The following is an 11,579-nucleotide window of genomic DNA, read 5'->3' as shown; positions in this document are numbered from 1 at the left end:
TGGAGTGCAGTGGCGCGATCTCGGGTCACTGCAACCTCCGCCTCCCGGGTTCAAGTGATTCTCCTGCCTCAGCCTCCTGAGTAGCTGGGATTACAGACGTGCACCACCACGCCCGGCTAATATTGTATTTTTAGTAGAGACAGAGTTTCTTCATGTTGATCAGGCTGGTCTCGAACTCCTGACCTCAGGTGATCCGCCCGCCTCGGCCTCCCAAAGTGCTGGGATTACAGGCGTGAGCCACCGCAACCAGCCAGTAGATTGGGGTTTCACCATGTTGACCAGGCTGTGATCTCAAACTCCTGATCTCAGGTGATCACCCGCCTCAGCCTCCCAAAGTGTTGGGATTACAGGCGTGAGCCACCGTGCCCGGACTATTATGGGATGTTTAGCAGCATCCCTAGCCTCTACCCATGAGATGCTGATCGTGGTCTTCTTTCAATAATGGCCTTTTAAAAACCTGAATCTTGCTTTGGGGAATCTAGTCTAAGGAAATAATTCAAATAGGGATAAAGTTTTGCGCGCAGAGAAGCCCCACACCCTTTATTTAAAAAAGACTAGAGGGGAAACGGCCTCTCCTCGCAGCAGGAGATGGTGGAAGATCCCAGCTGTACACTCAGTGAGATACTCCGTCAGCATCCAACAGGTTTTTACAAAAAGTGTGATTCTTTGGATCTTGTTCACTATATGGAATTAAATTATAAAAATAAAAAACAGGCTTTACAGCTGCTGTATAGTTTGGGAATCAGCCATCTGAGAAAAACGGCAGAGTAAAAACCCTGGGAGAAAATGCTTGGGAGTGTGGCCCCTGAGTGTGGTGGGTGGCAGGTGGCGGCAGTGCTGGGCTTCAAGTGTGCCTTCCACAGATGCAGGACTTGTGTGGTCATAGGAAGTTACCTTTCTCTCTTTTTCTTTTTCTTTTTTTTTTGAGATGGAGTTTCAGTCTTGTCACCCAGGCTGGAGTGCAATGGCACGATCTCAGCTCACTGCAACCTCCGCCTCCTGGTTCAAGCGATTCTCCTTCCTCAGCCTTCCAAGTAGCTATAATTACAGGCAGGAGCCACCACGCCCAGCTAATTTTTTGTATTTTTAGTAGAGACAGGGTTTCACCAAGTTGGCCAGGCTGGTCTCAAACTCCTGACCTCAGGTGATCTGTCCACCTTGACCTCCCAAAGTGCTGGGACTACAGGCATGAGTCACCGCGCCCGGCCCGGGAGTTTTAATACTTTATTTCAAAAAGTATTAACCATTGTGAGTTCCCATCGTCCTTGGTTCTGTGGGGGTCAAGGGCAGTGGATGTGGTGGGCAGGTGCTGCTGTCGGGCTGTTCCCTGTGGGGGCTGCCTGCCCACCCTTTTTTTTTTTTTTGGTAGACAGGGTCTTGCTCTCTTGCCCAGGCTAGAGTACAGGAGCACGAGCACAGCTCACTGCAGTCTTGACCTTCGGGGCTCAGTCAGTCTTCCCACCTCAGCCTCCTGAGGAGCTGGGACCACAGGTACACACCACCATGACCAGCTAGTTTTTAAATTTTTTGTAGAGGTTGGGTCTCACTTTGTTGCCCAGGCTGATCTTGAATTAATTCCTGGGTTCAAGCAATCCAGGCCTTGGCCTCCTAAACTGCTGGGATTAATGCCCAGCTTTTTTTTTTTTGTGCCTCTTCTTGCTTTTTTCTTCTTTCTTTTTGGTCACAACTTTTTGAGGGCATGTGGAGAGGGAACAGGATTCTGTTGCCCACTTCAGCACAGTGTAGGGGGGCATCGAGTCTCCCCATTTGTCCCTGGCGTGCCTGGGGCCGCTGCCTTCAGCTCTTCTGGATGTGGGAGAAAGACAAGTGATCATTCATTCGAGAAGTATTTGAGCCGCTGCCTGTTCAGGGCGCTGGTGATGAGCAGGGGGAGAGGCCCAGAACGTTCCTGCTTCATGGAGCTGATCTTATCGTGTAGCCGCTGTGAGCCGGGCCATGAGGCAGGTGCAGCTCCAGCTCCTGGTCTCAGGTGAGGACCCTGGGGCCCAGGGCGTGCCCTCTCAGGGTTACACAGCCAGGGTGTGGCCAGTCCCAGCAGGTCCCGGGCCTGTCCACTTTTTCATTTCCCCATCTGCTCCCCAGGCCTTAAAGAAAGACGAGGGTGTGCCCTGGACTGGGATGTTGGCCATCGTGCACTCTTATGTCACCCACAAGACAGGTGAGACATCCTTGAGGAGTGGGAAAGGGTCCCTGCTCCCCCTCCTCCCCCACCCAGGCCTCTGGGCTCACCTTGTCCTGTGGGAGGACGGGTAGGTCCATTCTCTTCCGGGCCAGAGCACTGAAAAGTGGGACCCTGGGACCGATCCTGTGTCTGGGGCAAGTATGGCCAGGGGAGAGTGGCTCCAGGTCCTGTGCAGTTGACCACAGCCACTGGCTCCTTCAGGGGGATGACCTAGGCCTTGGTTCCATCCCTTCTGCCCCTCCCATTTACTCTACGGCCCAGCCACTCCTTACCTGCTCCTCTCTGGCAACTTGGCCTTCTCTTTTCTAGTCAAAGAAGAGGAGAAGCAGAAGCTGCTGCAACGAGGCAGTGAGCTGCAGAATGAGCACCAGCAGCTGGAGGAGCGGGACCGGAGGCTGGCATCAGCAGTGCAGGTGTGCCCCGGGGCTGTCTCTTATACACATCTAGATGTGTATAAGAGACAGGCCTGAGGGAGGCTGACCTCAGCCCTGCAGGTGTGCCCCGGGGCCTGGGGGAGGCTGACCTCAGCCGTGCAGGTGTGCCCCGGGGCCTGGGGGAGGCTGACCTCAGCCCTGCAGGTGTGCCCTGGGGTCTGGGGGACAGGCAGATGTGTCCTTAGAACCACAGGTGTAGGTCCAGGCTGGCCTCAGTGCCGGTGTGCACCAGAAAATTCTGGGGGACAGGCAGATGTGTCCTTGGAGCCACAGGTGTAGGTCCAGAGCTTCACTGTTCACCTATAAGGCCCAGGAAGAAGACAGAGTCACCAAGTATCCCCCAGCAAGCCAGTACGTGGAGAAGGCAGCGCTGTGGCTCATTCAACAGATACTTACCAAGCGATGGATAGCACGCTGGCTGTGCCCCTGCTCAGGCCCCTTGGCAGGGCCCTGACTCTGAATCTGTTTCCTCTTGTGTAAAGTGAACATAATTCCTCCTCCATAGAATGGAGATAGACAAGATAATGAAGATGATGGTTGTGGTGGTGGTGATGATGGTGATGGCAGTCATGGGGATGGTGGTGATAGTGGTGATGGGAATATGATGGTGGTTGTGGCGGTGGTGATGGTGCTGATCACAGTGATGGTGATAGTGGTGATGTGGTGATGGTGATGGTGATGATGGTGATATGGTGATGGTAATGATGATGGTGCTGATCACAGTGATGGTGGTGGTGATGGTGGTGATGGTTGTAATGATGATGAGGATGGTGGTTGTGGTGGTGATGGTGGTGATGGTGCCGATCACAGTGATGGTGATAGTGGTGGTGATGATGGTGGTAATGGTGGTGATGGTGGTAATGATGATGGTGCTGATCACAGTGATGGTGGTGGTGGTGATGGTGATGGTTGTAATGATGGTGATGGTGGTGATGATGGTGATGGTGATGGTGTTGACCACTGTGATGCTAATGGTGGTGATGATGATAATGGTGATCATGGTGGTGATGGTGCTGACCACTGTGATGCTAATGGTGGTGGTGATGATCATGGTGATCATGGTGGTGATGGTGCTGACCACTGTGATGCTAATGGTGGTGATGATGATAATGGTGATCATGGTGGTGGTGGTGGTGATGGTGATGGTTGTAATGATGATGGTGATGATGGTGGCGATGATGCAGACCACAGTGATGGTAGTGATGATTATGGTGATGGTGGTGGTGGTGATAATGGTGATCGTGGTGATGGTGGTGGTGGTGGTGGTGGTGATGGTGATGATGATGCAGACCACAGTGATGGTGATGGTGGTGATGATAATAGTGATTATGGTGATAGTGGTGGTGGTGGTAATGGTGGCGATGATGCAGACCACAGTGATGGTGATGGTGGTGGTGATAATGGTGATTATGGTGGTGATTATGGTGGTAGTGCTGATGGTGCTGATCACGGTGGTGGTGGTGGTGGTGATAATGGTGATCATAGTGATAGTGATAGTGGTAATGATCACAGTGATGGTGATGATAGTGGTGGTGATGATGTGTTAGAGGATGGTGATGGTAATGGGCCCTGAGGAAGCTCTTTAAATGCAGTGTCTCATTTAATCCTCTCTATAACGCTATGAAGAGGCTTTGTGATTGTCCCTATAATCATTTGAGAAACCATCTTGGGGAGGTTATTTGCCCAAGCAGTATTTGACCCAGAGCAGATGGATGTGGGACTCTAGGCATCAGTCCTTACTGCTTTTCCTTGTTGTGGTGGTATATAGAGAGATTGGAAAAGACCACACAGCACAGCAGGCAAGAGGAAGAGCAGAAGGGCGGCCGGGAAGCGAAAGGTCTCCGAGGCTGCTGCAGGTTGGCCAGCAGGAGGAGGAGGAAGAGTGTGGGCAGCTAGCGAGGAGGAGGAGGTCACATCACAGCCATGGGGAGGACGTTCCCAGGCAGAGGCACACTTTTTCTGGCCCTAAGTTCCAAAACAAGCATCGTCTCCTGTGGGTCTGGCTGCTCTTTAATTGCATTTGTACCACTGCCTGGCTTTTGTGAAACCCTCAGCCTGGTTTCTTGCAGGCCTTTGCAGTGGAGGGGAGAGGGGCCCAGACGATGGCTGCCCCAGGATGGCTGTAGAGCCAAATGCTAAGACCCTTTCCCCTGACCTTCTGCCCCAACAGAAATGCCTGGAGTTGAAGACAAGCCTGCTGGCCCGCCAGAGGGGCACCCAGTCATCCCTGGACCGCCTGCGGGCCCTCCTGAGACTGATACAGGGCGAGCAGCTGCTCCAGGTCACCATGGCGACCACTAGCCCCGCCCCACTGCTGGCCGGGCCCTGGACCAAGCCCTCAGTGGCAGCCACACACCCCACCCTCCAGCACCCCCAGGGCCACAACTGACCCCGAGGGACCAGTCTTCACACCCACGGAAAGTTATTGGGACCCTGCTTACCCAGCCTGGGGGTTCTGTCAGCCTTAATTCATAAACACTATGAATTTCCGACAAAAATTAACCAGACAGAGGAGAGGAGGGAGAAAGAGCTGGGGGAGAGGCCTAGAGCCAAGATCAGGTGGGGGTGCAGCCCTGTGCCCTCCACACTCACAGGAGGTACCTAGGAGCCAGGTGGGAGTATGACAGGCTGTGGCACACAGCCCCACCCCCGGCCACCTCAGGGCTGCCTGGGCCTCCGGCTTCCAGGCCCTGCTCTCCACGGCCTCCCTCTGGCCCACAGGAGGGGCAGGCTGAGGCTGTGGAGGGGACAAGCGCACCGCCCAGCATGCAGTCCCCGCTGAGGGCACCGCCTCTTGGTGTCCTGTGGGAGAGGAGCTGAGAACACATGGACTAGCTGAGTGGTAGAGGTAGTTGGGACGAGAAGCGGGGTAGCGGATCTAGGTAGTTTCCCGATGCCCCACACTCCTAGGAGGTCCACCTGGGGTGGGCGGGCGGGCCTGGGGCACCCCGTCGTCTTTGCAGAACCGCCCGGGCCCCTTTCTGTCAGTATTATTAGGGTTACGAATTGCAGCTGTTTAACTTGAAAGACATTGTCAGAGGTGAGCGTGTCTGGGCGCCGGGACGCTGCAGTGATCCCCGCCAGGGCCTCTGCCCTTCCTGCTCCGTCTTCAGGGCCCTCGAGGCTGCCTCCTTCCTTTTGCCAATCTCTTGGACTCAGTTGCCGTTGATGCATTTTTCTTATGGAGTTTCTGGGCAGGGTGGATCTGCAACCCTGTTGGGGAGGGCATTTGGCAGGTTTTCTCTTTGGGGTTGAATCATTCAACTTAATGACTGAAGCCTTTTCTTGTCTTATTTGGAAGAGCCGATAAGTATTCCACTCCTCCCTTCTTGCCAGTGCAGACACTATGCCAAAAAATAACTTCACACTTTTGTATGGCGTTTTTATTGTGAGACATTTAATGTGAACGGTGGGGGGACTGTGGCTGGCTTCCTTTTCTGCTTCTAGTAGTCTCTGCTTCAAGGTACAAATGGGAACACCTCCCCTCGGAAAGCCCGGCCAAGCTGGAAGATCCAGCAGGTTTTTTAAGAGCTGGGTGGAGGATTGGGGAGGAAAGAAAGGGCGGTGGCCTCAGGAGGTTCTGACCTTCGGGGACCAGACTTGCTGCCAAGGGCTTCTGCATCCAGGGTGGGCAGTGCCAGCCTGTCACCCTCGCCCGATTCCCACGTCCCGATCCTGAGGGACTTAGCACAACAGGACAAGCGTCCAGGAGCCACGGGCTCCCACCCCGAGCATATCACATGGTGCCGAATTGCACTGAACACGCGTGTGTGCGTCGCACGCGGCCACGACCACAGACACGCACGCACACACGCAGAGGTGCAGAGCGAGGAGGCCGGCAAATCCCGCAGCTGCCACGGTCCCTCCTGTCATTCTCACGACTCCGGGAGAAACTGTGCCGTATGATACAGATCTATTTTAATACACTTAACACTGGGTGAACAAGATTTTTATATTCTTTTATTGATGAACAAAGCGAACCGTGTGAGGCACACGTCTTCTATATTGGCTACTCTGTGCCAAGTATGCATTACCGCGTGGCTTGCGATGTCCATGTCTTCAGCTTCCTTTTCTGTTGGTTTGGTTTTCTTCGCGGATGGATTGAGTTAAATGTTTTAACAATGTCATGGGAGGATATGAAAGGTTGGACCCGGGAGGGGTAGCTGCCAGTGTGTCTTGAGATTGTTAGTTTTTTTTTTTTGGACCGAGGAGGACCGTCCAGTGGGTAGTGAGGATAGAGAAAAAGTGCTTGTCTTAAATACGCCAATGTAGTTTTCCTTCTTTACAATGCATTAAAGTCGATCGATGATTTCAAAGCCCTGTGGTTTTGGTGTCCTTGCCTTGCGGAGAGGCCCCTGGGAGTGCCCGGGGCAGCCAGGTGGGCATTGGAGAGGCTGGAAATCAGGGTCCTCTCCCACCCCAAAGAGGGAGGGATGGAGGGGGGGAAATAGGAGAGAGCTCGGTGCCCTCCACTCGCTCACCCCCATTCCCAGCTCTCAGAGGCGGCGGGTGACCGTTTAAGGCTAGGATTGAGGGTGGAAAGCCTCGGAAACGCAGCAGGCCTGGCACTGTGCGGAGCCCAAGGTGGTGCCCTCTGCTCCCTCATGGGTTCCTGCCTCTCGGCCTGGCAACATCGCCGCTGTCTCTCTCCCCCAGCAGTGGATACACGCGCTCCTGCAGCCGCGCTGAGCTTACACCTTGCCCTACGGAGGAAACCGGGGAATCAGCCCCCCTGAGTCCTAGCTCCTGGCATTGCACAGGGCGGGGCTCCGATTGAACCAGTGGGTCAGGGCTGACCCCTGGGCAGTCAGCTGTGGCCAGAGGCTGTTGTCTGATGCCAAAGTGGGGTCCGGTGATCCAGGGGACAGAGAGGTGGAGGGCGTGTGGGGCTGCCACATGGTCCCACTTCATGGCTTACCCTGGGGAGAATAGTTTGCGGGGAGGGGAGCAGGTTTCAAGTTAACTCTGCCTGAGTCCTCCTGGGGGCCGCTCAAAAGACCACACTCAGCGTCCAAGGCCTCTTGGATCCTTTTCAGTCCGACTCCCCACCCCTTTGCTCCTCTGGAACACCAGGTCGGTAGTGACCTCCCATGGCCAGATTGACGGGGTGCTCCCGGTCATCACCCAGACCTCTCGGAACCTGGGGACACATTGGCCACACCCCCTGCCAAAGGAGGCTCCCGGGACCTCACTCCCTCTGGTGTGGCTGCTCCCTGGTCTCTGCTCCAGACTTGCTCCTCTTCTACCTAATCACTGAAGGCCCAGGCCCAGGTCTGTGCTCTGATCTCCCACAGCCGGCCTCACCTGCCCCTGGCTTCTGTCTGTACCCCCAGACTCCCTGCACAGCTGCGGCTGTCTCAAGCTCCACAGTCTCCACCAGGCCAGTCCCTCCACCTCCCCATCTCAGAGGAGCTTCAGGCTGCTGGGGCCGGCACCCTGGGAGTCACCCTTGGCTCTTCTCTCCCACCCTGCATACCTGGTCCTTGACAAATTCATCAGCTCCGCCCTCAGGACGTAAGCAGAATGGGACAAGTCTCACCGCCCACCCCAACATCACCTTGGTCCCAGCCCCATGATCTCCCCTGGGTTCCTGCAGCTGCCGCCCACCTGCTGTCTCCCCCTGCCCTGCTGCAGTCTCTTCTCAACCCAGCAACTAGTGTGATGGCGACACTGTTAAAACTCTGTCATCCGGGCGCCTGTAATCGCAGCTACTCAGGAGGCTGAGGCAGGAGAATTGTTTGAAACTGGAAGGCGGAGGTTGCAATGAGCCGAGATCGCATCACTGCACTCCAGCCTGGGCGAAAGAGCGAAACTCCGTCTGAAAAACAAACCAACCAACCCACCCTGCTGCCCTGCGTCTCATTCAGCAAAAGCTAAAGGCCTCACCCTACTCACCTTACTTGTGCCTCCAGGGCCACAGGCCCCGCTTGCTCTGGCCTCTGGTTTATGCCCTGCTCCTCTCCTCGCCTGCCTCCTCGCTTGCTCCCACCATGGGGCCTTTGCACATGCTGTGCCCTCTGCCCCCAGCCATCTCCCTGGCCGGCTCCCTGAAGACCTGACCCTGAGCACCGCCCCTTCTCAGTGCTGCCTTCCCGGCCGCTTCCCCAGGACTCTGGCATTGCCTGTCCTTCTGCCTGCTGTTTGGTTCCTTGGGCTTCCACAGCCTGCCGTGTGCACCCCTGTCGGTTTTTGTCTGCCTGCTCAGGAAGACAGGGAGTTTGGCTGGTTTTCTTTACAAACCCCAGCATCTAGAAGTGCCTGGCAAACAGTTGGCACCCAGCATAGACTTTGGAGAGACAGAGCTGCCAGGCCTTGGGGCTGCGCCATCCTGGTTCAGGGCCCTCCCCTGGGGAGTCCCTTAGGCCACCCCAACTGCCAGGTGAGGCTGGGTGGGCAGATGAGAAAACAGAGACCAGGAAAGCGATGGAATTGCCTGAGATCCTGCAGGTTCTGAGTGGGTGTGCCCAGATTCCACTCAATCCTTGTCCTCCAATCCCACGCGATTCCACCACAGCCTCACTCCCAGCCAGGAACGGGGCTCAGGGGCGGCTCCTGTGACCTCCAGCTCCCGGACCATGCAGGGGATTCCCTCCAAAGCATCCCTCACTGCCCTGCCCCTCTACTTCAGCAACAGCGGCTCCCTCCCAGGGACAGCTCTGCCATTAGAAGGGGGCTCCCACGACGTGCAGACATCTGCCGCTCGTAGTTCAGCACACCCCACCCCACAGCACCCAGGGGACCCTGCGCTAGGGCAACCCTCAGTTTGGGATAGTGGTCACTCCAGAACCCCCACTCCCAGCTCCATCTGATACAGCCCCTGGAGAGCAGGGTGCCCAGCTCAGGGTGGGCTGGCTGTCCAGGGCAGGCCATCAGCGTGGAAGGAAGCTTCTCTTTGGCAGATCCGAAGGGCCAGCATCCCTGCGCTGCTGCTTGGGGGCCATTGTTAAGTAGGGGACGAGGGTTGCTTGAGCACAAACACAGGGACACTGCGATGGCCGAGCTGATCAACGAGACGGTGGCCAAGTGACTCATGAGCAGGTGGCTGGACAGAGGGACGCTTCCTATCCAGGATGGGACCCTGCTTATGAATTGTTTATTTCTGGAATTTTCCATTTAATATTTTTGGACTATACTTGACCATGAGTAACTGAAACTGCAGATAAGTGGGGATTACTGCATAAGGGTCATTGTACTGGGGGTTAGGACTTCAACCCTGGGGCACATGACTTAACCCTGCTATGGTTTGAATGTGTCTCCTCCAAAATCCAGGTGTTGCTTGTGTGATAGTATTAGGCGGCAGGGTCTTGACAAGGTGATTAGACCCTGAGGGCGCCTGCCTCGTGAATGGGATTGGTGCCCTTATAAGAGGTGCTTGAGCAAGGTATTTCATCTCTCTCCCCTTCTGCCTCTGGCTGTGTGAGGAGGACACAGCGCTCCTCCCCTCCAGGGGAGCCGTTGGAAGCAGAGAGCAGCCCTCACCACACAGCCGACCTATGGTGCCTTCATCTTGGACTTCCCAGCCTCCAGAACTGTGAGAAAATCCGTTTCTATCCTGTGTAAATTGCCCAGTCTGTGGTGTTTTTGTTTGTTGTTTGTTTGTTTGTTTGTTTTTTGAGACAGAGTCTCACTCTGTTGCCCAGGGTGGAATATAGTGGCACGATCTTGACTCACTGCAACCTCCACCTCCCAGGTTCAAGCGATTCTCCTGCCTCAGCCGCCTGAGTAGCTGGGATGACAGGCGCTCGCCACCATGCCAGGCTAATTTTTGTATTTTTAGTAGAGATGGGGTTTTGCCATGTTGGCCAGGCTGGTCTTGAACTCCTGACCTTAGGTGATCTGCCCACCTCGGTCTCCCAAAGTGCTGGGATTACAGGCGTGAGCCGCTGTGCCCAGCCTTAGTCTGTGGTATTTTGTTATAGCAGCAGAAACTGACTAAGACAAACCCATCATAGACAGCTTTCCTTGGGTTGCCTGAAACCTGCTTCCCTGTGGCTTCTGCTCTCTGGAGCCATCTGGAGCTGCCCTGTTTGCCTCCTCTGCCCCTCTAAGGGCACATGGCCCATGATGGTACAATATGAATACCACATCTCCCAGTCAAGTTGATTTGTTAATGAACAGGCTACATGACCCAAGGCATGCCAGCAAGAGGCCTCTCCAGGAATTGTACCAGTTCCCTCACGAAAGAATCATCTAGCACTAAAGAAAGGCCCATGTGAGCCTTAAGTACCTGGAAGCCCGCTTATTGGTGTTTTCAAACCTTATTAATTATTGAAAGCCTCTGCTTGCCCACCCACCAGTGTTGGTACCTGCAACCCACAGGGGTGTTTTCTACTTGTGAGTGACTGTGGACCAGCCCAGCCCAGCCAGCTCAGCAAACCTCAGCACCCAGAGAGCTTGCAGCTGCTCCTTCTCCAAAGAGGTCTGAGGCTCAGCCTGGGGATGGACTTCCCCTTCCAAATTGTTCCTCCCCAGGATACTTTCGTGTAGCCCGAGGGTACTCTTTAGAGATCAGTTTCTATCCTAATAGTTATTGCCCTGTTATAGCTACTGATGGTTTACACCGAACGTTCCCTTTTCAAATTATTGTGTGGTTTCTGTTTCCTGAGTGAACTGTGACTGATAACACCTTACATCCTGAAACCTTGCCACATCCTCTTATTAGTTCTAGTAGTTGTTTTGTAAACCTCGTAATGCTTTCCATCTAAACAATTATGTCATCTGCAAGTAGAGTCAGTTTTACTTCCCTCTTTCGAGTCTTTATGCCTATTAGTTTTCTTGCCATATTGCAATAGTCAGGATCTCCAGTACGGCGTTGAATGGAAGAGGTGAGACTGGGCACCCTTGTCTTGTTTCTGATTTTATAAGGAGAACGTTTCAATCATTTGACCATTAAGTACATGAATTCGTAGATAGAAAGTCCCTGCTTAGTTTGCTTTGAGTTT

At 54.5% G+C, this 11,579-nt stretch overlaps 1 protein-coding gene across 1 annotated transcript in view; it reads left to right on the top strand.

Moving 5' to 3' along the window:
• PHF21B (PHD finger protein 21B) overlaps positions 1–6,947 on the top strand; it is a 144,544-nt gene extending 137,597 nt beyond the window's left edge. Inside the window, exons 11-13 of the mRNA XM_011984028.1 lie at positions 2,104–2,179; positions 2,513–2,616; positions 4,808–6,947. Of these exons, the coding sequence (XP_011839418.1) occupies positions 2,104–2,179; positions 2,513–2,616; positions 4,808–5,026 (399 nt within the window). The 3' untranslated portion in view covers positions 5,027–6,947. The remainder of the gene's footprint in view (positions 1–2,103; positions 2,180–2,512; positions 2,617–4,807) is intronic.
• The last annotated feature ends 4,632 nt before the right edge of the window (positions 6,948–11,579 follow it).

This window comes from Mandrillus leucophaeus, unplaced genomic scaffold (genome assembly GCF_000951045.1).
Source record: "Mandrillus leucophaeus isolate KB7577 unplaced genomic scaffold, Mleu.le_1.0 Scaffold26, whole genome shotgun sequence".
Lineage (NCBI taxonomy): Eukaryota > Metazoa > Chordata > Mammalia > Primates > Cercopithecidae > Mandrillus > Mandrillus leucophaeus.
This window is presented reverse-complemented; position numbering and strand designations above follow the sequence as displayed.